This window comes from Ictidomys tridecemlineatus, chromosome 11 (assembly GCF_052094955.1).
Source record: "Ictidomys tridecemlineatus isolate mIctTri1 chromosome 11, mIctTri1.hap1, whole genome shotgun sequence".
Taxonomy (NCBI): Eukaryota; Metazoa; Chordata; class Mammalia; order Rodentia; family Sciuridae; genus Ictidomys; species Ictidomys tridecemlineatus.
The window spans coordinates 30,916,436-30,944,068 of record NC_135487.1 but is presented as its reverse complement, the minus strand read 5'-3'; the positions used below and the strand labels follow the sequence as shown (position 1 = coordinate 30,944,068).

General features: G+C 42.7%; 2 protein-coding genes across 4 annotated transcripts; both read right to left on the bottom strand.

Annotated features, from left to right (window-relative positions):
* Positions 1–216: 216 nt before the first annotated feature.
* Positions 217–10,071, bottom strand: Znf691 (zinc finger protein 691). Of its 3 annotated transcripts, XR_005735147.2 has the most exons (3): positions 9,930–10,071; positions 1,289–5,285; positions 217–1,165 (listed from the first exon to the last, which is right to left on the bottom strand). XR_005735147.2 is itself a non-coding variant. In XM_005317895.5 (2 exons), exon 2 carries the CDS (start codon positions 5,274–5,276, stop codon positions 4,422–4,424), a length of 855 nt encoding a protein of 284 aa, XP_005317952.1. In that variant the 5' UTR covers positions 5,277–5,285; positions 9,930–10,071; the 3' UTR covers positions 217–4,421. The 3 variants fall into 3 exon arrangements, 2 of the variants coding, with proteins under 2 accessions (XP_005317952.1, XP_040144420.1); XM_005317895.5 differs by having other exon boundaries at positions 217–5,285; XM_040288486.2 differs by having other exon boundaries at positions 217–5,285; positions 9,811–9,941.
* A 1,521-nt stretch (positions 10,072–11,592) lies between these two features.
* On the bottom strand, positions 11,593–26,398 carry Ermap (erythroblast membrane associated protein (Scianna blood group)). The gene is made up of 11 exons (XM_078026073.1): positions 25,050–26,398; positions 24,403–24,741; positions 22,843–23,124; positions 21,127–21,243; positions 20,461–20,493; positions 19,531–19,563; positions 17,491–17,511; positions 16,387–16,407; positions 16,262–16,288; positions 15,762–15,788; positions 11,593–14,009 (listed from the first exon to the last, which is right to left on the bottom strand). The coding sequence occupies exons 1-11, from the start codon at positions 25,126–25,128 to the stop codon at positions 13,288–13,290; spliced, it is 1,701 nt and encodes a 566-aa protein (XP_077882199.1). The 5' UTR covers positions 25,129–26,398; the 3' UTR covers positions 11,593–13,287.
* Between the last annotated feature and the right edge of the window lie 1,235 nt (positions 26,399–27,633).

The window sequence follows — 27,633 nt, the reverse complement described above, 5'->3', positions numbered from 1 at the left end:
TTTAAAGTGATTTTTGCTCTTAAATTTTATATCAGAATTAAGCGATTTATGTACCATCATTATATTACTTTTTTAGGGAGAGGGGAGATTGAACTCAGGGTCACTCAACCACTGAGTTACATCACAGCCCAATTTTTTAAAAATATTTTTTTAACATTGATAGGCCTTTATTTTGTCCATTTATTTTATTTTATTTTTTTAATATTTATTTTTCAGTTTTCGGCGGACACAACATCTTTGTTTGTATGTGGTGCTGAGGATCCAACCCCGGCCCGCACACATGCCAGGCAAGCGCACTACAGCCTGAGCCACATCCCCAGCCCTTGTTCATTTATTTTTATGCAGTGCTGAGAATCAAACCAAGTGCTTCACACATGCTAGGCAAGTGCTGTACCATTGAGAGCCATAACCCGAGCTCCCCTAACCCAATTTTTGTTTTTTATTTAGAGACAAAGAGTTTTGCGGAGTTGCTTAGCGCCTCGCTGGCTTTGAACTTACAATCGTCCTGCCTTAGCCTCCCAAACTGCTGGGATTACAGGCATGCGCCTCTGCGCCTGGCTTATATTCTTTTATTTTATATCTGTCTATATAATTAGCCACAACCCCAGCCCTGTTTGGTTCTTTAAAAAAAAAAAAAACTTTTAACAGACTGGCTTCATACAATAAAAACCTTTAGTAATCAGTGTGGTTAAATTCTGAGGATCTCTGAATACTTTGCGGGGGAATGTGACTTCTCTGGGTTTATGTTTGTAATTTCTTAGATGTTTGCCAGTTTCTTTTTCAGGAGCTCAATAATCTCTTGCTCCCTCTGGTGTCTGCCTACAGTGCTGCAGGCTCTCTGGTGCTATAACAACCAGTTTCTCTGTTCTCCTTTTTACTTGGTGAACCCCAAGCATCCAAATTTTGTTGACTCCAATAAATTCTTCAAAATGTTTGAATATTGGACACACGTTCTACTCTTCTCCCTCCCTCTCCAGGGAGGAGCTGCAGTTGAGAATCTTCTCCCAGTCATACTGAGTATGAAACCTATGTACCACAGTATATGCTCTTTGGTGAGACAGCAAACTTCTCTGGCTTTTAGTGGCTCCCCCAGGCATCCAAACTGTTCCATTTCCATCAGCATTCCAAGTTAGGTGAGGTTGGAACCAGTTCTTCGGGCTGCCCTCTGAAAATTCAGTGAAAGTATGTTACACCCTTCTCTTTCATCCTCGAAGAAGAATCTATGGTCCAAGCTGAACTGTGCTGCTTATAAGAAAGGCAATCTTGGGTAAAGCAAAATGATTCTTACCATTTCAGTGTTTCTTTCTTGGCTTTGTGTTTGTCTGAAGCCCCTTACTTCTGAAAGAACTCAAAAAGGTATTTTAGGTTGTATATTGTTAAGTTGGTGTCTCTATGGGAAAATGGTGACTGGGACTTCCTATTTCACTATCTTGCTGACATTATTGACTCATATCTCTACTGTAATGTGATCTTTCATTCACTCTAAAAACATTTGTAACTAGAGATTTAAAATGTGTAGAAAAAAGTTACCTTTGATGATGGTAAGACACCAGCTGTAGTAAGATGCACCACAGTCTTTTATGGCAAACCATAAAAAGGAGGAAAGGGTTAAGGGCAAGATGGGAGGAGTGAGGGGAAGAAGCTAGTGACATGCCATGATGTAACCCCCTCCACCCAAATTCCTAATCTCTAGAAAAGGATTCTAAACTTATAAAATGCTTGGTTTAACAGAATTTTCAGAAGGAAGAAAGGAAAAGAAAAAAGTGAAGGAGAAAATAAAGGAAGTTCTCACACACACACGCACACACACACACACGTGCGCGCACACACACACACACGTGCGCACACACACGTCAAAGCACTGACCAATATAGAAACCACAGCTAATGAACTAGGTCAAAAAAGGGCAAATGAGATTGGCCAGGAAGTCCTGACCCAAGATCAAAGCAGACACTTGGTACATTGGTATTGGGCTGAAGGCAAGAAGTCTCCAAGTCACTGCAGTTGTTTCTAAGGTTCCAGGTCTAGAAGGTTAATCATACCAAGCTCCCTGGGCTGGGAAAGAACCAGTAGATCTAGATTGGCAGTGGATATGATAAATAGCCTGGTCTTGGCATCAAACATACCTAAATAAATCCCAGCTCTGCCAAGTCAGGTCATTTAACCTTGTAGAATTTTCTTATCTTGAAAATGGAGACACTTCTACTTTATAGCATGAAGATCATAGGTAATAGGTGTACAATAACTGGCACTCAGTAGGCATTTAATAGATGGTGACATTTATTATTAAGGTCATGTGCCAATTTACATGTCTAAGTTTAGGTGACTATGTTTAAAATATTGTGTGTAGATTTTCCAAAAACAAATGAATATGAAAAGTGTTTTGTAACTGTAAATCATCCTACAAATGTAAGGGAATAATTTGGGAAGTTTTCTACAGCTTAAAAAAAAAAATCACAGGCTTTGGGTAGAATAAGGTTCAGTTCCTGGCCCTGACAATTACTTGCTTTTTTATCTTGGGAAGTAACTTTCTATCCACCTGTTTCCACATTTGTTAAATGTGCATAATTCTCCTATGGTTGAGAATTTAGTAAGAGGATGACTGTAAAGTTCCTGGCATATCTCTCCCTGAACAAGTGGCAGGGACCCCACATGATAGGTCAGGTCATGGGTGTATCAGTTTCAACAGATTCACATTCTGCCATTAGCTACAAATGAGAAGAACCCTTACTCTGGAAGGCAGGGACCCAAACTGACTAGAGAGACAGAAAGAGACATCTGGAGGCTGGAGTATAGCTCAGTGGTAGAGCACTTGCCTGGCTAGGTTGGGCTCTGGGTTCAATCTCCAGCACCATGGGGTAAAGCAAGATAGGGGTATTTTGTATTTGTTAGAGGAAAGCTAGGTGAACACTAAACTTTCATATGAAGCCAAATCTAAACCATCTGAGGCCATGTGAAGCCAGATCTAAGCCAGAAGGCCAGAAAACCAGGCATAATTCCCTGTATTCCCAATCTTAGGGATAAATTATTGATATTAATGGCAAACTTACTATGGGTCTTAAGATTTTTCTCATCTTATCCCATCCCTCAACATCTACCCCGCCACTGACATTTTTCCAGCAACAGAAGAAATCCTCAATCAGTAATCTAAAGTTGAAAAGGGTCTCATGCTTAGTACTGACTTCCCACACAGTGAATAGTCCAGAGCCATATCACAAGACCACACCGGCTCCCATCTCCAGGTTTATCGACTACATGGCTCCTCCTTTAGAGGTCAGCAACGTGAATGTAGTGAAAAAAAAAAAAGAGCATCAGTAGAGAGCCAAGGAGGCCCAAGTTTAAATGGACTCTACTATATACCTTGCTTCTGTTTCCTCATCTTATACCCTTGAGGACTGCTGACAACTAAATGAAATGAAGAATGTTGATGTAACCAGCAGAATCAATAGCTTATAGTGAATACTCAATTGATGTTAGTCCTTTCCTTTCTCCCTTCTCCTCAAACACTTAAAAGACTCAGCCTCCTTTTCTTTGCTTTTCAGAACAGCCACCTATCTGTCTTTTCCTTTTTTTAAAAGTTGTATATGGACTCAATATCTTTATTTGTTTTTACGTGGTGCTAGGATCAAACTCAGGGCCTCACACTTGCGAGACAAGCGCTCTATCACTGAGCCATAACTCCAGCTCCCATCTTTCTTTGTTAGAATTCAGTTCCCTTCCAGAATGGCTGCACTGGGACACTCTCCCCCGCTCCCCCGCTCTTCAAGTCGGTCCATGGGTCTTTTTCGTTGAATTATTAAGTGCTAATCATCACAAGGAAACAGATGGAGAGTGAAGTGGGGATAATAGGTAACAAATATGGGGGAGTGTGATGATTCTAGTGGGCTTCTCTTTCATTCCTAAGACAGAATCTCAAACCTCTTCTCAGGCCAAGAGGGACCCTTCCATTAGGAGGGCCACTCCTCCCAGCCTCCAGATCCAGAAGCACGACTTGAGTTGGGGTATAGCTGGTAGGAACCTAACAGCCCACTGCAGTGTACCCTAAACAGTTCATGGACAATATGAAGGTACTTCAGACAGTGATGCCATCTCACAGGTGCTTCCTCAAAGGCCAGAGAACTGCTAACCCAATAACATGAACATGTCTGGAGCCTCCCCTACTTCTCTTTCACATCCAACAAGGTGAAGCCAGGACTGGGTTCTCTGACTTTCTATGGCAAGAAATTGCCCGGGAGGATTTTTATTCAGAGTCCCTTCTCAGGATTTCTTGGAGATCCTGGCTTCAGAGGCAACAGGAAACCAATCTCCAAAGTGGGATGAAGCATTTGAAATCAAGGTGGCAGCAACAGATCCTAAAGGTCTTCTTCCTCCATTAGAATGGGTCTCTCACTCTCTCTTCCCACTCTAACTGTGGCTTCCCTTCAGCTGGAATCTTTCCCATTCTGCTCACCCAAGTGTGTTTTCTGATGACGAATAAGATTTGAGCTCCGGGAGAAATGCTTCCCACAAAGAGTGCACCGGTAGGGCTTCTCCCCTCTGTGGGTCCTCTGGTGTGCTCCAAAGTTGGAGATATCACTGAAGGTCCGCCCGCATTCAGCACATTCGTATGGCCTCTCACCAGTATGGGTGCGGTGGTGTACTCCAAAGCTGGAGCTGTTGCTGAAGCTCTTCCCACACTCACAGCAGATGTAGGGCGCTGGCTCCAGGTGGGTCCGATAATGCCCAGCCAGTGTGGCACTCTGGCTGAAGCTCTTACCACAGATATCGCAGCGGTACGGCCGCTTGCCCAGGTGATCTTGCTGGTGCGTGGTGAGGTCTGAGCGCCGCCGAAAGCACTCCTGACACTTGGGACATTTGTAGTGCTTCTCTTCCAGGTGGATCCGTTCATGCCGGATGCGGTTGGAGCTTCGGGAAAAGCTCTTACCACATTCGGAACACTTGTAAGGCTTCTCACCAGTGTGGATCCGTAGGTGTGTTCTCAGGTTAGAGGTATTGGTGAAGGTTTTGCCACACTGAACACATATAAAGGGCTTCTCCTCTGCCTCAGGCTTTGGAGGAGCAATAGGATTCTCTGGTCCTTCAGCTGGGGCAATGATTTTCTGCCATGGCTCTTCTGACTGTGTTCCTTGTGGCCTCATCAGTGGGTTCTCCTGCCCATGGTCCTTTTCCCCAGATGGGATGTGAGAACCCTCTGAGCCATCCACTCTCCAAGGCTTACCCGCTTCCCCTTCCTCAGGCAGGTGTGGTTCTGGACTCTGCTCCTTCTCACTGCCCATCTCTGAACCCTGAGAATGAACACAAATGTTCAAAACCTTTATTCCTTAGATCAAGCCAGACCTTATAAAATCTTACATGTATGCACCTTCCCTATGGAAACATCTATCAGGATAACCTGATTTAACTGGACTGCTTGGACAGAAAGCTTTTACTTACCAACTTTCAAGTGACAAACTTTGACAGATATAAAACGCTACCCATCAGAGCAAAACAAGACACAACCTTTGTCTACTACCCAGATGATTTCTATGCAATTGAACAATGTCACTCTTCTTAATACCACTAAAAGATGACCATTTAGACTGTCTAGATTTGTGTGTAAGGAGCTTTTGTTTTATGATGAGTTTAATTTCTCTGCCGAACTGTAACTAAAACTCTCTTTACATTTAATTTATTTTAAAAATGTTTCTTAACCCATTTTGTCCTATGGTCCCAGATGTGGAACACCTATAAAAACTTAATTTGAGCAACAAATATATACCAACTATGGTAATTTTGAAATATGTGAATATTTATTATGTATGCAGAATTTAAAACTTGGGACTTAATGGATTAAAAGTATCCACTTATTTGATTGCCTTTGAAACAAAAATAACAGACCCTCTCATTCCTAAGGCCCTCCTAGTTGTCTACAAGACCCAGGTCTGAATCCTAAATGTTCCACTACCCCATCCCTCTCTAGATCTTACCATAATCTAGTAAATAAAGGGTTAATATCTAGACCTCCAAAACCTATTGCAGGGCCTGAACTATATCTCTTCTGACTGATCAGTACACACTTCCACCAGTGCCTGGAGCTGCTCTGGAAATACACGCCCTTAAGTCCTGAGCAAGAGATACTGAACAATTACTGCACCCCACAATAACTTACTGGGCTTTAACTCGGATAATGAGGAATGAGGTGTGGCTCCAGGATTAGGTGTTATCTGGTAGGGTTGAGTTATAGTTCCTTTGTAATCCTACCCCTTGCCCTTTATCTGACAGCGTCCCCCAATAAAAGCCAACTGGAGAATGAGCACTCCCTCTGTCTCAGCCTCTTGTGACTTTCTTTTGCCCCCATTGTGGGAGCCTGAGGCTGGGAGCAGGGGAAGCCCTCCTGTAGTTTATAAAAAGGTATTCCATGTCTATGAGGTATTTTGTGTCACCCCAAATTCACACGAGTGACTTTGGTTCAGTTGCCTGCGCTGAACAGTTGGAGCACATCAGTCTCAAACATCACATAAAAACACACACACAAAGTCACACATACTCAAAACACATACAAAGTCACATTCTCACATGATACAGTCACATATACCACAAACACACTCAGTCACACTTATACCACACATACATACCACATACACAGCCATGCACATACCACACAGTCATACAAACACATGAACATCCATACACCTTCACATTACAGTCACATATACACAGCTACATATATACAGATCACATACCATACACACCCCTCCCACACATATAGCCACATTCAATATACATGGACACATACTCATGTACCATACACACAAACAGCCATACTCTTATATCACACACACAGTCATATGCACACACACAAAGATACATACCACATACACAAAGATATAAACACTGATACACAAGCCACACTCCTCTCCACAACACAGCTAAACACACAATGCCCAGCACACGGCCTGCTTATGCAACCATCAGTAAAATGCTTGCTAAGTGGCACAGAATCCTTTGGTTCCTTTAGCCAAGGACAGGAAAGGAGGGGAAGAAAAAAGTACTTCTGATAAGACAAGAGTGGTGGCATGTCCTCTGGTCCTTGAAGAAATGATGACACTTCAAAAGGCTGAGTGGGCTGATGGAGATGCTGTCCAGAGCAACAAGAACAAAGGAATAAGGGAGGGAAGCACAGACTCTAATGAACACTGACAACAACGAAGTCTGATGATTCCTGCAAGTCAGCAAACATTTTTGAAAATAAGCCACAGTAAAAGGGGCACTGACTACATTAGCATAAGTTATAATGGTGACACAGACAGATGATCTTTATAACTTTGCAAATTATTCAATCACTCTGAGACTCAACTCCTTCATCTCTAAAACTGATAACTACCTACAATATAGGTAGTTATGCTGTGGGACTCTGTATTAGAGAAAATGCCTATACTACACTCAGCAGGGTCTGCGAGACACAGTGTTCATTCAGCAAGACAGCTGCTAGTATAATTATCAAAGACATTATATCCTAGCTTTGTGAAGAGCACAAAAAGATCAAAAAGATCCTTTCAATGATATTATTAGGAAAGAAACGTGTTTTAATTAAAAAATAGTACAAGATTACATAATCTCAATGTGAAAGATAGAATATCAACTCTCTAAGAAGCAGAGATCAGCAAACTTTCTGTGAAAGGTCAGATAACAAACACTTAATAAATATTTAGGGCCATAGGATCACAGTTGTAACTACTCAACTCTGCCACTATAGCATGAAAGCAGCACACACAAGATGTAAATGAGTGAGGTTGTGTTTCAATAAAACTCTGTTTAAAACAACAGGTAACAAACTGCCATTTAACAATCCCTGTTAGCATTCCTTGAAGAATTTAGATAAGCAATATGAAGATTAATAAGCCTGCTTTAAACACCAGTACTTATTCCTTGATACTTACTCTTCTCTGATTATCCTGTAAAAATCACAACCTCCTCCCACATTCCCAGTATTATCTGCCTCCCATGATCAACACAAGTTCTATGAGGGCTGGGATCTTTGTTTATTCACTAATGTAGAATAGATGCAACATAGATGCTTAATAAATATTTGTTGAATGAACTGAATAAAGGAAGGCCAAACTTGTCTCCAGAACCCATTTTATGCCTATTCACATCTATTCTTATCCAATGTTTCTTGGCAATTTCCGGATTCCTCCCCACTTTCTCCTTTATGTGCCCACAGAATCTGGTGCTTGCTGTTATGGTGATCTGTAATTACCTGTTTCCACTAGTGGTTTATAAGCAACTTGAGGAAAGAGACTGGGTCATCATAGTCTCTTTCCTACATAATCTTCTGTAGCATAAAGTGGGGTATGCAAATGTCTTTTGAATTAATGAGTAAATGGATATTATCTTAATCCATTCCCTGCCCCTGCCTACCCCACCTAGGACTCCAGTGTCTGTATGCAATGAGCTATATGGTCTGCATTCACTTCCAAAACTGTTATTCTGAGAACCTATATTTTACCAAGATTGGGCTCTTCCCAGGACTAAATGCTGGGTCAATAAAAGAGCAAAAAGATTCAGAATTACAACTTCCACCCTAAAACAGTTTATTATACAATGTAGTGACATAGACATAAACTCCAGAAACTGCCATTCAATAAGAAGGTTAAGTTCCAGTGGGCAAGGAACTTATATACCATCTCCCCAGTGCCTAGCACAGCACCTGGCATATTATACAGGAGCCTATAATAGTTTTTTTTTTTTTTAAGCTCATACAAAGGGCTAGGCTCTGGCCTAAGCAAACATATGAATCACATCATTTAATTTTTACAGTTATTCATTTTTCATCCTTATTTTACAGATGAATAAACTGAGGCTCATAGAAATTAAGTGATTTGCCCAAGAGCACAAAATAAGTAACTGGCAGAACTGCAGTCCACCACTCCAAAGTCAAGGTTTTTAACCATTATACTAGTACTGGTGGGAGACAAAAAAGGGAAGGAGGGACAGAAATAAAGAAAAGAAAAACAGTCACAGGAGTTCAAGTGAAATGGGCAGATCAAGGACAAGCAGCTTCATGGAAGAAATGGTATTTGAGGTAGAACTTACAGGATGAGTGGGTAAACAAGACCCAAACTGATAAAAAAGAAGGGAGATCATTACCTACTGAGAAGGCAGTAAAGGTAAAATACAGGACCATTCACATCATATTTCAGAGATTTGAGGGAGAAAGGGGCCTATTTGGCTAATTTTCCTAGGGACTCAGCAGAACTCGGAGCAAGAGTGAAAGAGATCCAGGTAGTGGAGAAGAAGCCAGGTCTAAGAAACACCAGTCAAGATGGGGCTGGTGATCACACATGATGAAAGCCAAGCTGATATGTGGTCTGAAGGGTCAAAGTTCCAGGTCTGCAACCAAATCAAAGGAGGTGAGAGGTGTGGGGGATGAGGGGAGAAGAGCTTGGAAAACAAGGACAAGGTGTTGAGAACAGGGGAGCTAGAAAAAGCGTCACAAGATCTGAGGAAATGTGATGCAGAAGGGGTTCAAAAGCCGTCATGAGGTGTCAGAGACCAGGGCCCAAGAGTTTGGGTCGTGTGCAGGGGGCGGGGAGAAGCGGGTGGAGAAGTCAAAGGGTACAGCGTTCTGGAAGGGTCAGAGACAAGAGGGTGGAAGAAACCAAGGGCTGATCCCACAGGTATGCTAAGTGGCAGGACTCAGGAGTATTCAAAGGTCAACCAGAGAAGGGCGGGGTAAGGAGTGGGTGTAGGGACAGCTGACTGGCCGCCTGGGCTGGGGGACAGCGGCAGGGTAGGGTGGAAGGACAAGAGGGCCCCTTTGCTACCCACTGGGTCCTGGAGCAAAGCAGCAGCCGCCAACTCCTCGGTGAGGGGAAGGGACCGTCCTCAGAGTGCCCAGCGAAGTCGTGTCCGCCTCCCCCCACGACCTCGGCCCAGCCGCAACCCACCTCACTCCCGCCGCTCAGTCAGGTACAGCGCCGCCTCGCTGGGCGGGGGAAGGAGCCGGAGACGGAACCCATGAAGGACCCGCCCTGCAGCTCCAGGATTGGGTTCTGGGAGTCACTCTTCCTTCCCACTGGCTGTATTGGCTGCCACAACGCACGAGGCCCAGGCGGGACCGCCAATAAGCATTGGCCTCGGACGTAGCATGCTGGGAGCTGTAGTCCCGAAGAAAACCGTAGCCTCGAGGAAAACATTTGCTAAGTTGAGAACCGAACTGTGAAAATTGGTTTTGTTTCTAAGGTCTTAAGGTTTCCTTCCTTTGAATTGGTGGCCCTTGAGGGTCATCCAGCGAAGCCTTGAGTCTGGAACCTCACTCAAGATTTATAATTAAAGATTAAAGGAGTGTGGATCTGGAAGGGAGTTTAAAGATAATGTAACGCAGTCCCCTTATTGAGGAGCTAAATGTTCCCGGTCCAAAAAACGACCTCCAACTCTCCCAGCGGCGTTGCGCAGGGATTTTTTTCTGGGTCCCATATGCATCCCAGTTAAATCTGACAGTAGATGCAAGATCACTAAAGTTTCCAGCAATAGGATTTCGGGTTTGGGGGGTTTCATTTTATAAAGATGATAAAAGCTAAGTGAATATGCAGGCTAACTATAGGTTTTTCAATATCTGCATGATATTTTCAGGGCAAAGGTGCGGGGTGGGGGGCGGGGGGAGCTCTGCCTTCAGAGATAGAGAACAGGTTTGTAAACCCAGCACTGCCACTTACGCATTTGGAGCCCCATTTTCCCCTCTGTAGAAATTCCTGGCCGATTGTGAGGATTAAATGAGTTCATAGATTGATTGATTGATTGATTGATGAGATAGATAGAGCTTCTGCTTCCACAAATGTCAGTTTTCGTGCTTACCCGACTGCACTCCACCCCATACCGAGGGATTAAACTCAGGAGGCACTCTACCACTGAGCCAAATTTCCTGAGCTTTTTTTTTTTTTTTTTTCTTTTTTTTAATTTTGAGACAAGGGTCTTGCCAAATTGCCCAAACTGACCTCTAATTTGCAATCCTCCTGCCTCAGCCTGGGTAGCTGGCATTACAAGGGTGTGCCACCGTGTAGGGTAGCATCAATTTTCTTTTCAGCTGGTAAATTCTCTCCATGTGCAAGTGGTGATGGTGCACACCTGTAATCCCAACCACCGGGAAGGCTGAGAGAGGAGGATCACATTGCAGGCCAACAGTGGCAATTTAATGAAATCCTATCCCAAATTTTTTTAAATGCAAAGGACTTGAAATGTATGAAGCACAATGGTAGAGTACCACTGTCACTTGGTTCAATCATTCATATATATCTCACAATGGGTGGGGCCAGTGTGTACAATGTTAGTTTTAAGATTGGAATATTCAGGAAAGTGTTTTTAGAACTGAATATGCATGAGAGAAATCAAATACCTGTTGTACACAATTAGTTTATAAATTGATAAAAACAAAACATTAGAAGGCAGACTCAAGAATAGAACTGTCTTTTTTTATGAACTGTGGTTAAAACTTGCTTCAGTGGACTCAAAAGTGTTTTAAAATCCCAATCCCATAATATGTTTTTCTCTTAGCAGCCCAAAGCCTTTCCCCTTATAAACTTTTTGTTTATAAGGAAAACAGCATAACAAACAATGGATACCAAAAGCTTTATTTAATAACTGTACAAAATCAAAAAAATTCCACTCAGTCACTGTGATGGTTAATTTTATGTATCAGCTTGCCTGGGTCACAAAGTACCCAAATATTCAATCAATCATTATTCTGGGTATTTCTGTGAGGATGTTTTAGGATAATATCAACATTTAAATCAGCAAACTGAGTAAAGCAGATTGCTCTCCCTAATGTAGATGGGACTCACCCAATCATTTAAATAACTGAATAGAACAGAAAGTCTGATCCTCCCCCAACCAAGACAGAAATCACCCTACCTGACAGTCTTTGTATGGTATATTAGTTTTTCCCCACCTTCAACTTGAACTGAAAACATTGGTTCTTCCTTGGTCTTGAAGTTGCCAGCTCTATAATCATATGAACCAAGTCTTATCAATCCTCTTCTCCCACTCGATATATATGTACACACACACATTCTATTGATTCTGTTTTCTGGGAGAACACTGTTATAAGTGCTAAAGGAAAGACCATTAAACAGACAAAAAGAACAGTTTTCTGGGAGAACACTGTTATAAGTGCTAATGGAAAGACCATTAAACAGACAAAAAGATCTACATATTCACACTGTATATCCATCTGCAAAACGATAGCCAGTATCTCAACAAATAAGCTATATCACTCCCCAAAATCCGATTCATTATTTTATCCTCCCACCTTCTTATCTTTCGAATAAGAATCTACCAACAACTTCTTTGAAATCAATACTCTCTGACCTAAGAGGCTGTTTGCTGCACAAATAGTCAAGTCTTCCATTATAATGGTCTTGTGGGGGAAAAAAAAAAAACTGTCACTTTTTTCTCATGGGGCCTCTCTGAATCTCAGGAAAGTATTCAAAATGGCCAGTGCAACAGACTGGCTCTTCTGACTCATCTGCCACAACAGACCTATTCCTCTATCTCTGTCCGTTCAAGGCCACACACAGCTGAGTTGCTCTGTTACAGCTGTGCTTCCTAACTGTGCTTCTGAGGATCCTCAGAATTATGGCTGCTGTATTTAAAATTCCTGTACCTGATTATCATCAATATGTAAATTGGCTTTTGAAAAATGTACATTTGCTCTGAATGTCTCTAAACTATGTTATAAACATTATCAAGAAAAAAAAAAAAAAGATGGCATATGTGACCCCTCTGCCCTACCCCAGCTCCTGAAAAAAGAAGGAAAGGTGTATGATTTTATTATTTTTAAAAACCTGACTTTGTGGGCTAGAGGTCTAAACTGAGAGTGAGAAAGAGAAAGATGGGGCCAGAGGTGTGTTGTGGGGGGAGGGGGGGTAAGGGGCAAACAATCCTTGATAGAATAAGTAAGAAGTCAGGGTCTGAGGATCTAATTGCATCATTGAAAGTCCAAATGCAGGATGAGTCAGAAGCAAGTACTCAAAAATATCCCCTTGAGTAGAGGACCCTTTCCCTGAATCTTGAGGACACACGTTCAACATCACCTAAACTGAGCATTTGCTTTTCAGGGTTATGGGAACCCTAAAAGAAAGGCAGGGTTCAGAATTGAGCCCTAAAAAAGAAGTGGTACAAATTGAAATCACACAAGGATCTGGATTTCAGTTAAAGGGAAGAGATGTCGCAGGATCAGGTGTGGACCAAGAGACTGAAATCCAGAGTCCCCGGGCTGGATGTCATGGGAGCGGGACACGAGGCACAGTTCTAAAAAGAAGGAGCCTTGAGCCCCTGAAGGGCAGGGCCCAGGTCAGAGGGCCAGGACATCACTGGGGGAAGCTCTGGGGCCTGAGGAGGTAGTAAGGAAGGGTTCACCTTCAGGGACACATCTCCATTAGCATGGCCTTTTCCTTCTGGCTTGGGGACAAGTGAGTCCTCTGATTTCTGGAGTTCTGAACAGATGATTAGAGGTGCTATGTTCTTCCCTCCATCATGAAGACAAGGTTCAAAGAAAGGGCGAAGGGGGCCAGAGAAACTATGAGTGAAAGTAAAGATGTGGGATTTGTCAGTCACGTTGTAGAAGGAGATGATTCCCGCTTCGTAGTCCAGGAAAATCCCCACACACCTCGGCGGCTCTTTCAGGCGGAAGGAGGTCTGCGGGGAGGTGAGAGCTTGGTACTCATTACCATGACTCTGTCCACTCTGTCGCAAAAGCCAGTGTCCATTGGCGGGCGAGGCAGTGACCTTCCCCTTCCTGCTCACCGACTCGCTACACACCCCAAGGATCCATTTGGTCTTGTCTCCCACATACACTTCCCAATAGTGACAGCCAGCCGTGAAGTACTCAAAGCCCAGAACACTGACGACGAAATCAAATCTCTGGGGGTTGTCAGGCACAGGCTGCTTTCTGTCACCAAGCTTCACACATCTCCGATCCTCAGATAGGATGAGTTTGGGATGTGCTGTGTCTGGGTCCAGGGTCACTGCCACTGCAGAAAGTCACAGAGAAATGAGGATTGGGAAGACTAGGTCTTAAGGGATTTTGGGGGGTGTCTTTGGAAAGAGCCATAATCTCTAGGTCTGCAGTCACCATCATTGACCCATTTCTTTTCAAGCCTCCTTGTCCCTGCCACAAAAAAACCAGAACCATAGAATACTGTCTTTCAAGAAGTTGGTCACCTGGTAGGGAACAAAGTAAAAGAGGGGAAAGTGCTTCACCTGTCTGTGAGGCTTCTTTAATCCTTAGGAAATAACATCTTTGACTTTGATGTTCCAAAGAAATCTAATGAATGATTTAAACATAGACTTTGATGTTAGACTCTACAGCCACATGTCTCAGTCCCAGCTCTGCCATATGCTAGTCACATGACCTTGGGTTTCTTGATCATCTCTAAGCTTAGCTTCATTATCTGTAAATGGAACTACTAACAGAGCCTACATCATAGAGCTGTCACATAGATTGCTGAACTAATGCATGAGATTATGCCACATTCCTACAGAGAGTGAAATTGTTGCCTAAAATTATTAGTAGTATAGAGAAAAATAATTCTTGCTTGAAATTGTTGGTTATGAAGCTCGAAGTGAGTCTCACTTTTGCCCCCAAATAGAGGAAACCCATTCTTCTTGGGGAGTTAAATACACAAAATCTATATTCTGTTGAGATGGTGGGAGTAAATTAGACTGTGAATGTGAGACAGGAGGCTTTGTGAGTTCCAGAATTCCAACCAAGTGTCCCAGTATTCTTTCAATTGATCATTTCAGAGAGTATAAACGGGAGGGAATTAAAGTTCCTGGAAATGAGCTCAAAGCAGTGAAAAGAACCAACCTACTCAAACAGCAGTAGAATTGCAAATTATAAGGAATAAATTGAAAGAGAAACTTAGAGCCATTAGCACACCTATAATCCCAGCTACTCTGGAGTTTGGGGCAGGAGGATCACAAGTTCAAGGTCAGCCTGGCAACTTAGTAAGATTCTGCCTCAAAATTTAAAAACAAAAGTTTAAAGGATTGGGGATATAACTCAGTGGTAGATTGAACCCCTGAGTTCAATCTCCAGTGCTGCAAGAGGAACAGGAAACATTAAAAGATGTAAATCTTTTAGAATAAAATCATGAACTTTTTCATAGTCCATATTATTGGGGTATCTTGCCAACCCATACCCTTCTTCTCTGAGAATCTGGTCACTATCACCCAAGAAAATTGGTCCACAGACAGGTGTATAGAAAGAGGAAAAACAGTAACTATTAATCTGATTGTAGTACAGGAAGGACTTTCCAAATCTGAAAGCACTGAAGAGACCACACAGGAAAATATCAATAAAATTGACTTCATAAAAATAAATGCTTGTGTATCCAAAATATCATAAGGAAATTAAAATGCAAATGAAAAATAATTAAAGGGAACGGGAGCAGACAACTCACAAAGAAGAAATATAAATAACTGATAAACTTAAGGAAAAATCTCAAAAATCATAAAAATGTGCAAAAAAATCAAACCTAATATTTATCAGTGTTCTAAAAGAGGGTAAACTTTCTAAATCTAAATGTGACTCCTAAAAATCAAAGTTTAAAAAATTTTTGATAATCAAATAAATGGATTTGATTAAAAAATTTTTAAATTGCATTAGAAAGGAATGGAGCCAAATCTAAGGCTACAGAAGAAAATGATCCTCCTGCCCCAACCTCCAGAGCCTTCAGGAGGATGGGTTCTGAATGTGAATCAATCTAATTAGTATAACTTACCAAAATGTAGCCGGGCTCTTCTCCAACCTGAAAGACATAAAAGAAGTGCCATAGTTGGGTCATGAATATCTCCCAAAGATCTGTGTATTGAAGGATTGGTCTCAACCTGTGACCCTGTTAGGAGGTGATGGAAGGTTTAGGAGATGGGGCATAGTGGAAGGAAGTTAGGTCCTTGGGGATATGCCCTTGAAGAGGATATTGGGATTCTGGCCCATTTTCAGTTTCTCTCTTTGCTACCATGAAGTGAGCAATATCTTCTGCCACACACTCTCACCATGATGTACTGCCTCTCCAAAAGCCCAGTCAACGGGCCAACCAATTATTGACTGAAACCTCCAAAACTGTGAGCCAAAACAAACCTTTCCTCCTTACAAGTTGTCCATCTCAAGTATTTTGTCATAGTAACAGAGAGCTAGCACAAGGGAATTGTTAAACCAATAAAGAAATCAAGAACTCTCTTAGGGTGGGGATCAAACATAGGGAAAGTGCATCTCACTCACCTGAGTTGGCTGCAGCTCTTTTCAACTCTATGGAAGAAGAAACAAAGCAGGTGAGCTATCACTGAGAACCTCAGGACAACAGGAGATAAGTTGATATTGAGGTTATAAGAATATGAGAAACTTACTCAGTTCCATCCGGAGTTTCTCTAAAGAATAAAAATAGTTGAACAAATCAGATCAAGAGCTACTACATATCCACAATGCTACTGTCTCATCCTACCCACAGTCCTAGAGCAGATCTTCAATAGCTATATTCTAGCACTTCCCCATTAAGAATGTCTATAATGGCAATATCTTCCAGCTATGGGCCTTGGGTCCCCAAAGATACTGCAGAAGATTAACAAATTTTTATGTGAGCCAAACCTTACCAGCAGACAAATAACTAATGCTTCTCATATCCACAGGTAATGACAAAATAAATGTGTATAGATTATCGTGGGGAAAGAATAAAACATAAGTTCATTTAAAACTATCACTGAGGGCTGGGGTTGTGGCTCAGCGGTAGAGCGCTCACCTAGTACATGCGAGACCCTGGGTTAGATCCTCAGCACCATATAAAAAAAATAAGTAAGCGGCTAGGATTGTGGCTCAGCGGTAGAGCCCTTGCCTAGCACGGGCGGGACCCAGGTTTGATCCTCAGCACCACATAAAAAAATAAAGGCATTGTGTTGTGTCTATCTAACCAAAAACAAACAAACAAACAAATAAAGGTATTGTGTCTAACTATAACTAAAAAAATAAATATTTAAAAAAAACTATCACTGAATCTCTGTTAGATTTTATCATGTATATTTTCTCCTTGTAAAACAAAATTGACATGTCACATGTCTTCAGATTTTTTCAAATAATAAAAAGATATTCTTATAGAAGAAATGGTGGAGGCACCCTGCTCCTGCATATTCAGTCAATGGGGATCCGTCTGCTTTGGACGCCACATTAGGAAAGGCCATGACAGGGTGATAAAAGATACTTCCAAATGGTTTCACCCATGGGAGCCATTTCTCCTCTTGGTATAACATTTCCCATTTAGAGACTAGATAACAGTTATGCAAGAAAGAGAAGCTGGGAATATTTGAGAAAAGAAGACTCTGAGAGCCAAGGAATTCCCAATCTCATGGCTTGAATTATCTTGCCCCCTCCCTTCTATCCCAGGAAGTGAAACTGAAATGCTCATCCAAAAGCAGGGATGTCAGCATAAGCAAGTTGTGCTATGGAGGAGTAGAACTTACTCATGCCTTTATGGAGTCTTCCTAAAAAACAAGAGAGAGAGAGAGAGAGAGAGAGAGAGAGAGAGAGAGAGAGAGAGAGAGAGAGAGAGAGAGAGGTGAGTGAGCGATTGGTTCTTGCCCCTTTATCCCTAGGGCCCTAGAAGGCTCACCATCTCTCCCACCATGATGTACTGCCTCCACCCCCCAAAATGGAAAGGGATAATTTTCCATTAGTCCCTAAACCAATACCAATACCATGTCCCAGAAATCAGACTCAGGAATCCAGTGGTGTTAATGCCACCTTCTCTGCCCCATCCTAACCCAGATTTTGGTTCCTCTTTTCTCTTCTCTTTTGAATGTCTGGTTTCATTTCTGCTGTCTGAGTGTTTCCATATGTTTATAATTGTGGTAATATAGCTTGCTACCCTTTTAGAGTCTGCTGTTGATGATATCATAAATGTATGATATCATATTTGTCACAAATTATTTTTCATTTGCATTGTGTTTTAGCTAGTGTAAAACTAGTTAAAAGCTTGGCATCAACTTGTTGATGTGGCTTTATGATCCTCTACAGCAACTCTCTGAAGTTAAAATTTTCACAAATTTCGAAGCTGCAGGAGTTTGGGGTCATGCTCCACATGCTATGGGAGAGTCTTTGAGGTTTCTCTGCAGAGTCATCTGGTCCACTTGTTCCCCTACCTATCATTGGCCCTCCCAGAGAATTAGCATCAAACACCTGAGTTCACCACCAGACCTTGGGCTAAGGGCTGAGCATGGTTAGGCATTTGGTTTTAGAGCAAGGAGGCCAAGTATGTCACAGCTCTTTAGGAGATTATTGATTCTTTTTTTTTAATATTTACTTTTTTCTCCGCATTATAGTTGTACATAATGATGGGATTTTTTGGTTACGTATTAGTACAAGCACACGGCGGAACACTAAGGGGCTTATGGGTTCTTGTTGCAACTTCCACTACTAACAGCTTCCGTCGACTGTGTCATTTTCTCATACTGAGGCATGTTCTGAATCCTCTCAAGAATATGAGTGGCATAGAAGTAGTATTCCTGTTTTACCGAGGTATGGTCTGAAGCTCAGAGGGACATGAAATTGGCTCAAGGTCATCCAGTCAGTAAGTGGCCAAAGAGGTAGGATTCAAACTCAAGTCTGTCTGATTCCTTCATCAGAGGCCCTCAACAATTGGCCTTTCACAGCTAGGCAGAAGAGCCAGAGTGTCTGCTATGTGCACCCACACTCTTATCAACTTAGAGGAGATGTAAGTGGGGAAGAGAAGAGCTACCAACATCATTGAATTTGGAGCCATCTGGGCCAGTGACTTGTCTTCCCAGAGAAGCTTCAATAGAGAGTCTAACTTTTACCCTGTTCACAGCACACATTCAATTAATGAAAATGAAATGGCAAGAAGGGAAAGGAGTTCCAGGCACTATCATAGATTGGTTTTTTTTTTTTTTTTTTGAGACAGGGTCTCACTAAGTTGCTTAAGTTCTCCCACGTTGCTGAGGCTGCCTTTGAACTTGTGATCCTCCTACCTCCACCTCCCAAACCACTGGGTTTACAGGTGTGCACCACTGCACCCAGAAGATTGTCTTTTTTTATGCTGAAAACAATCAGATAAGAGAACTTATTATTTCCACTTTACAGATGAGGAAACCAAAACTCAGAGCAGCAAAGCAACTTTTCCAAGACCTGTAAGTAAGTGGCAGATCAGGTGTCACAAAGCTTGTGACGCTTCCCTTGTACCCTCTTTTCATGGCACGATCGTATGGACTCTTAAGATCCTCATACATCCCATATAAACATATCAATATGTTTTAGATGATATGCAGATTTATTTTCAGTGATTGGCGGAAAGGCTGATAAAGACAGCTTATGATGATCCAGACCTATTCATTTTGACCATGGGCCTCCCCTCACTGCCATCAGATCCATAGCCCCTTGATGCTGGAAACTAAATTCCAATAATGTTAACAGACTGTTGGTAATTATGTATAAGGATAAAGAATATGTTACTTGTTCCTTATATTTTACTTTTAATATATAATTACCTTTTTCTTTTGCATGGTCTGCAAGAAGATTTTCTAGAGGAAGGAAAGGAAAAGAAAATGAGATTTTTTTGCTATTACTTTGACAATTCCTTATTCCTTTGGTTTACCTGCTCTTGAACCTGTGCACTTCCGTCCATCTTCTCCACTCCCTGATCTAGTCCTTCATCATCTCTTATCTGGGCAACAGAAATGGCAACTCAAATTGCCCCCTACATCCTATATTACTCTTTCTGATTCTCTTCTCAGAGAGAGATTTCCAAAACACAACTCTGATCAGAATGTCCCCCTTCATTGCTTTACCACTGTTCTTAGGAAACAGACTAGAATCCTTAACATGACCCACAAGGCCTCCCATGATGCAGCCCTATCATCTCTCCCCTTTGCTTCTGTGCCTTATCAGCTCTTCACTTAAATACTACTCTCTCTGACCATCCTTCAAGTCAAACATTACAATCTCAGGCCTCAAGCTGCTTGATTCCTTCTGCTCAGCTTTCATAGAACCTTTCTTGTGGCATTTGTACATATTTATTTGTGTAAATATTTAATTCATATAATCTTCCTGGCTAGTTTGAAAGTTCCAGAAGGGCAGAATCTTTGTCTGCTTTTGCTCACCATGGGATTTTTCCAAACCTAGTATGAACCAGGTTCTTTAGTAGACCATTATCAATTATGTATTGACTGAATAAAAGCTTCTCCATGTTTAACCTGTGAATAATGAGCTCACAGGCAAAAATCACCAAACATACCAGAAGGCAAGCTATTAAAGTAAAAGCTGCTAAAAACCAGAAGCAATGGATTTAGATCCCATCACCACCCCACCAAAGACAGTGGAAGATGGAATTTTCAGGTATACGACTTATATTAGTGGATGCGGGTATACAACATTCAGCCAAACAGAAGTATTTCCCCCACACAGCCCAGGACACTTACCTACCTCCATCGCCTGTTCATAGAGAAGCTTCTCTAGAAGGCAGGGAGAAAAAAGGGTCAGCTGGTCTGTGTGTGTGTGTGTGTGTGTGTGTGTGTGTGTGTGTGTGTGTGGTGTTGGGAATTGAACCCAGGGCCTTGTGCATGCTAGGTAAGTGATCTACCAACTGAGCTGTGCCCCCAGCCCTCAGCTGGTCTTTAGGGAGGGTTTTTACTAACAAGCTAATTGTCCCAATATGGACCAAGGCTGTGTGCCCATTTGAAAAGATTAGAGGATTTCAAACCATCAGAAGGAGGGAGAGGTGTTGGATTATATAACTCTCCGAGTTCATTGCAATCATGAGATCCTGTGAATGTGATCATTTTCATGAGAGTTTTATCCAATGAGTATGATTGGATTTCCTAATTAGAAGGCTCTAATTTATTCATTTATTAAAAGGCTGAGGTGACTGATTATTGTCTAATACCTCAAAGGATAAGAATTCATAGCTCTGCCAAGGGCCTTTCTGCAGTTTATTTTATTCCCTCTGCAATGTGAGTCCCTGGGGCATGACTCCATCAGTATCCTCCCAAACAACTTGCAGGGTCTCCAACCTATAGATAAGCATCCTGCCTACATCCACTTCCTCCTGGTCTTTTCCCAACCTGGACTCCCTTCCACCTACTTACCTCTTGATCTTCTTTGCTTCCAGATGAGGAAAATGCCTACTGTGATGAGGAGCCCCAGGACAGGCAGGACCACAGCCAGCGCCACTGCTGAGGAGGAGCGCATTCCTGGGGATGGGGCTGAAACAGAGACCACCAATGAGAAGTCCCAGGAAGACATCTGAGAGCTGCTCCCTGCCTCAGATGCAAACAGTCAGGTGCATCCCAGCCACCTTCATCACCTCTAGGGATGACCATCACCTCTTGGTCATCATCTGACCAAGATGGGTGAGGGTCTTTGTTCTCTTGGTAACTCAAACCCTGGAGGACATTAAAAGTAAGTGGGATTTAATGTCTCGGGAAGGGTGTTGATGGCCCTGCCTGAAGACCATGGTTTCAACTCAGCTTCTCAACCACCATCTCATCCTGCCCCAAACTCAATAGAAAAGTAATCCTGGGGGCTGGGGATGTGGCTCAAGTGGTAGTGTGCTTGCCTAGCATGTGTGAAGCCTGGGTTCGATTCTCAGCACCACCTAAAAATAAAAATAAAGATATTGTGTCCTCCTAAAACTGAAAAAAAAAATTAAGAAAAAATAATCCTGGGACCTGCAAGTGCTCTGCTGAGTAATCACCCAGAGCTTTCTCATGAGCAGGTCTGCTCCCACCACCTCTCTCTTCAGACCTCTTTGCTCTGGTCTGGAACAGCAGAAAGCAGCCTCTTTGTCCCCAGCACCAGAAGGAGCAGCAAAATAAACTCTAGGTGCTGTGGCAGCAGGCCTAAAGGAGAGGAAGGAGGAAAGGAAGAAGAAAGAGAAAAAGGAAAAGGAGATAAGAGGGCTATAACAAGTGGTGGCAAGCCCAAACTGGCTGTGTCTCCTTGCTCAACCACGGTGTGACCCTAGGCTAGAGATCCAGCCTGGTTCCCCTCATCTGTAAAATGGGGGTGATAAGGGTCCTCATCCCCAAGGGCTTGGAGAGATGTAAAGATCAGTCAGGTTAAGCACTTAGCATCCAGTGGCGGTAGAAAGAAAAGAGGGAAGGGGAACAGAAGGATAAAAAAGGGACACAATTAGCAAATGTCCATGACCCGTCTCCACCCCAAGACTCCAGCCACCGTCTATCTCTCATGGCTTTAAAACCACTGTTCTCTGCCATATGAATCCATATTTCAAGAGTCTTTTGAAAAGGTCTCTACCCTTTAATTTATTAATTCTACTTCCAGAAACACATTCTAAGAAAATAATCAGAGTCACCTCTCAAACACATGCAAAAACGTTCATCACATCATTAGTGGTAATGTGAGGAGAAAATGGGAAACATTCAGAACTAGGTTTTGATTGACCTTAGTCTTCTATAGCTGTACAATGGAATACTATGCAGCCCCTAAAATCATAAGAAGAGTTACTTAAGGACATGGACAAAATATACTCATGACGGGAAGTGAAGGGAAATCCCAGTACAAGAATACATACACACAAGCACACACAGAGACACACACACAGACACTGTTCAGCAATACATGCAACTATTAGTCTTGTAAGAAATACACCAAGAAGTTAGCAGTATTTCTCTACAAGTTGTGACATCATAGGCCATTTTTTGGTTTCTTTAAAATCTTCTATATTTTCAAGTTTTCTACAATATACGTGCTTTATTCTTGGAAATTAAAACATTTGAAAGGTCTTTATAAGGTTTCCAGTGGGGTAGGAGTTTCCTTCAGACCTATCACGCGGCCTTTACCTTCTATAAGCATGGCTGTGGTCTTCTCTCGGCCAAGGACCATGTTGCGGATGGTGCAGGACACGTTCCCCAGAGTGTTGTCCCTGATTCTGCTGGACACTGCGGTTCGGAAGAGTCCGGTTTCATCCAGGGAGTGATCCTCAGACAGGGATAGAAGCCTCCTGCCTTCCGGGTCCCTCCATTGGGCCCATGGCTGTGGGAACCATCCTACCGACCTGCACACAAGCTGGATCCATCCAGCATCGTAGCCCTTCATGTGGATGTAAGGATCAGAACCTAGAACTGAAGAGCAGACACTGCCTGGCTGAACCAGCCCAGAAATAGATTGGCAGGGCCTCAGTAAGGGCATGGTTCTAGCCAGAGGCCCCGTCCACTTCTGATGAACTGTTATTGACACTTTAATGCCTACTTTCTCCTCACTCCTCCATTCTCCTCCCAATGGGATAAGACAGCGTCTAGCTTTACCCAAATATAATTGAAATCCACCCAAAGCTGTAAGTGCCCATGATACCTGGTCTTCTGATACCTTGTTCCCCACCTTCCAGGATTTTTTAAAAAATTGATTGATTGTAATACTAGGGATTGAACCCAAAGACACTCTACCACTGACCTACAACCCCAGCCCTTTTCATTTTTTATTTTGAAATAGGATCTCACTAAGTTGACAGTGCTAGCCTCAAACTTGTGATCCTCTTGCTTCAGCCTCTCCAGTTGCTGGGATTACAGGGGTGCACCACCACACCCAGTTAGTATCTCAGTCCCTTTTAAAAATTTATTTTGCACCCCAAAGGACCTGTGTTTAGAAAGAGTCTTTGGGGGCTGGGGATATAGCTCAGTAGGTAGAGTACATGCACAAGGCAACAGGTTCAAAAAAAGAGAAAAAAAAAATAGAAGAGTCTTTGTACCACCTATTGAGTTTTTGGTTTTCAGGGCTGGGGATCAAACCCAGGGCCTCACTCACACCACACCTGGTGAGTACTCTAACACTGAGCCACTTTTCCAGCCCTTGTATGTTTTAAAGGAATTGATTTACTTGCTCTTTTCAGTGTGTGACTAAGCTATGACCATAATCAGTGTGTGACCAGATAGAAATGGTATCACTCAAGCAAATGCAAAGGACTTGGGTTGGGCTGAATTTGGGGTAGGCTGATTTTTTAAATATTGAAGATAGTTTGAGAAACACTGTCTCTACCTTCCTGGCTCTTTAAGTATTCTGGAAGCCCAGAAGAGGACCCATTCAGTACATCCACGTCACATCCAGGATTCTGGCCCTTGAGGACTTTTCCTTACAATTGTAGTTATGAGTTCCTTAATAATAAGAGCAAAGAACCAGGATCTGCATTGCACAGTGTTTTTCAAAGTCCCTGTCCCTTCCTCATCAGAAACCGGAGTTGCTACTTCCACCAAAATCTGTGGGACCAAATGGTAAGGCTGAACCATCCAGGCAGTCAAAACTGTGCTTGCAGATCAAAGAAAATTCTAGATGAGGGACAAAGCAGGTATTGACAAAGCCTCTCTAACTGCCACAAATGACCCCAGGCACCTCAACCCCATCCTAACCTGCAACCTGAAGAGTCAGGATGCTCTCTCGACTCAGGTTTCCGACCTGGATCTGACATTGGTATGGACCTCGATCCTCAAGGGTCACATTGCGGATCTGCAGAGTGACACTTCCCTCTTGGATGTCTCTCACCAGCGTCGTCCTGCCCTTATATTCCGGAATCAGATCTTCATCCCTGTCCTTTCCATCCCGGAACACGTGAACAGCCTGGGAGCGTTGCGATCGGGAGGGCCGCAGCCACCGTATCTGCATGGGCACCGACACCGGCCAGAGAGACAGAGGGCAGAGCAGCTCGGCTGTGCCCCCTAGCGGGGCGAGGTGGAACTTGCTGACGTCTCCTGGGAGGTGCGGGGGGGGGGGGGAGGGGGAGAGGGGAAAAAAGAGAGATAATAGGGATCTGGGAGGGGAGGATGCAGGAGGAACGGCTTCGGAAGGGATGGAAAGAAACGTGGCAGAAAGAACTTGGGAAGGGGTAAGGACGGGGATATACTGGGGGAAGGATATAGACTACGAAAAGCACTGGGAAGGATTGGGAGAAAAAGGGAACCCCCAAAGAAATAAGATCTCAAGCCACGCCTCCTCATTCTGGAGACTCCAAGGTCAGACGTCTTGTCCCTGGCAGGGAAAGAAATTCCTAAACTCCTACCTGACAGGTGCGCAGGCATCTGCAGGGCGACCAGAGTAATGAGGCAGCTAGAGAACCAGGAGCCAGGGGAACTTGCCATCTCCTTCCGAACTAAGACAGGCAAAGAGAAGAATTGTGGTGAGCTTGACAGGAGGGACCGTATCACCTAGGAGGTAGGGCTGAGACCCAGACCCCATGGCCTGCGTTCCAGAACGATACAGACCTGCTTCTAAGTCCAGCTCCACTACTTACTCCCTTGTAACAGGGTGACTGAACTTCTTGGAAATGCTGTTTCTTCATCTTTATAATGGGTATAATAACCATGCCTTCTTGCAGCATTATTGTGAGGGTAGAAGGAGCTAAGTACTCTGGGAGCCTTAAATCTATAAAAACTGTGAATGAGGATAATGATGAGGATGAGACGAGTGAACACTGAGTATGATTTAGAAGGCAAAAGGAAGAGTCTGGGAGAATGAGAACGTATACCCAGAACTAAGAAAGTAAGAACTGGTCAGACTACTGGCCTCTTGCATTTAGTTTCCAGGCCAGGCTTGAGAAATGCCTGTTTCAAACTAATCTTCACCCACCATATAGCTTGGAGCTCCTCTCCCTAACAGTCTCTCAAGTTGACATGCAACAAACTAATATTCAAGCTCTTTCCCATTCATCATAAAGGTACTAATCCTACAAACTCAGGGTCTGGAGTTGAAAAGACTTGGGTTAAAGTCTTAACTCTACCCATTTACTAACCCCAGGAAAGTTGTAAACATCTGCATCTTTCAGGTTCCTAACCTATAAGAGGAGGCCTTCTTCACAGGAGAGTGAGAGGATTCAAAGGCAGGAAAGCGCAAAGCACAGACCACAACAGCACACAGGACAATATGGAGATGTTATTATTACTGAACTATCCCTGGAAGGTAGAGATCACCGTGTGCACTGCCCAAGGGACACCCCACAGTGTTCCTGCTGTGAAACTCTGCCCCCCGCCTACTTGCTACTGTCTGAGACTCCTTCAACAGGAAACAGAATTTCTCATGCTACAGTGAGGATAAAGTTTATAGACACTCATGGAAGACAGAACTCTCAAATTATCACCGTTTCAGATCCTTTCCAAAGAGGAGGTTTTTGTAGAGGTCAGCAAGCCTGTTCCCAAAAGGTCACAGATTGGGCGGGTATGAGCGGGTATCAAAAGGAGAAGCCAAAGGTGAACTTTAAGCTCTGAACGCATTATTGCTTCAAACATCCAATTCTGTTTTTCTCATGGCAAAAAACACACTGGTTTAGAGTTGGTTTTGTTTTTTAATCGTGATGCATACAACATACCCTGTAATCCCACATAATGGGAGGCAAAAGTGAGGTTAATATTACAATAATTCATATTTATTCATATTCTCCCTCTCTCTCTCTCTCTCCCTCCCTCCCCAACCCACCCCATCTCACCTACTTACCTACAAGTTTTTGTTCAGTTACTCAGAAACTGAACAAAAGAAATTAAGTACATGAGAAAAACTCTCTCCTAATTATGATTGACGTTGAAAGTAAGTAGGGTCCAGGATCCCCACAATTTAACAATAATTATCAAATGATTTGTGAATATGAAAAAGTTTAATTCATCAAGAAATCCCCACAATTCTCAAAAACCCTCAACTTCTTAGTGATTTTAAAACACACCCTAGTAGACATACCCAGTGTGTGACCCAGAACTCCCAGCTATCAGGGGCTGCCTGAAATCAAATAAGAGGGGACCTCTACGGACCTGTATTCCTAGGTGCAGACAGTTAATGAAGTGCTTAAGAGGTTCTAGTCCTGGCTTTGCCATTTCCTAGCTGGTGGCCTTAGACAGCTTAATTTTCATCTTCAAACTTCCTCTCAAACTTCAGGGATTGAACTCAGGGTACTTGACCACTGAGCCACACCCCCACAGAAAATGAAGTTAATAATTGTACCTACCTTATAGATATAGATATAGATATAGATATAGATATAGATATAGATATAGATATAGATATAGATATAGATATAGATATATAGTGAGGATCAAAGAAATACATGTGAAGTGATTTGCACTGGACACTGGAAATTTAAAAAGCAAGTGAGGTTCTATCAGGTGTTGCTCTGTGTAAAAAGGCAATTGAGGTGACTTCAGGAGAGGAGTCTCCCTGAAGCACATCACCAAGCTGCCAATGAATGGAAAGCAGCCCTGTGAACAGACTAACCTAAGAAAGGATGACGTCAGAAGTACTCACTCTCCAGTCACAAGTGCAAAGCAAGTGAAAACCATGATTAAGCATCACTCATCTTCCTTTGAACACTCAAATATTATAAACAGCAATAATACCCAGAGTTGTCACACACATGGGCAAACTGACTCTTTTTCACAAGGACAATTTAGCAATAATTATCAAATGATTCAAGAATATGCAAAGTTTTAATTCATAAATTTCACTTCCAGAAAATGATCCCAAAGAAATAAATAAGGATTTGCATAGCGGTTTAATAGTGAGGATGAGCATCACACAGTTATTCATAAAAGGAAAAAACTAAAAACAACCTACTAAAATGGGAACAGTTAACTATTTATGGTACATTCTTACAATGGAATACT

Excerpts from the sequence above, each read along its gene's own strand:
- Ermap (XM_078026073.1), bottom strand. The coding sequence starts at position 25,128 with ATGGCAAGTTCCCCTGGCTCCTGGTTCTCTAGCTGCCTCATTACTCTG. Across the intron at positions 16,408-17,490 it reads AAGACTCCATAAAGGCATGA|AGAAACTCCGGATGGAACTG; the intron begins GTAAGTTCTACT and ends TTTATTCTTTAG. Across the intron at positions 14,010-15,761 it reads AAGAGCCCGGCTACATTTTG|TGGCAGTGACCCTGGACCCA; the intron begins GTAAGTTATACT and ends GACTTTCTGCAG.
- Znf691 (XM_005317895.5), bottom strand. The coding sequence starts at position 5,276 with ATGGGCAGTGAGAAGGAGCAGAGTCCAGAACCACACCTGCCTGAGGAA.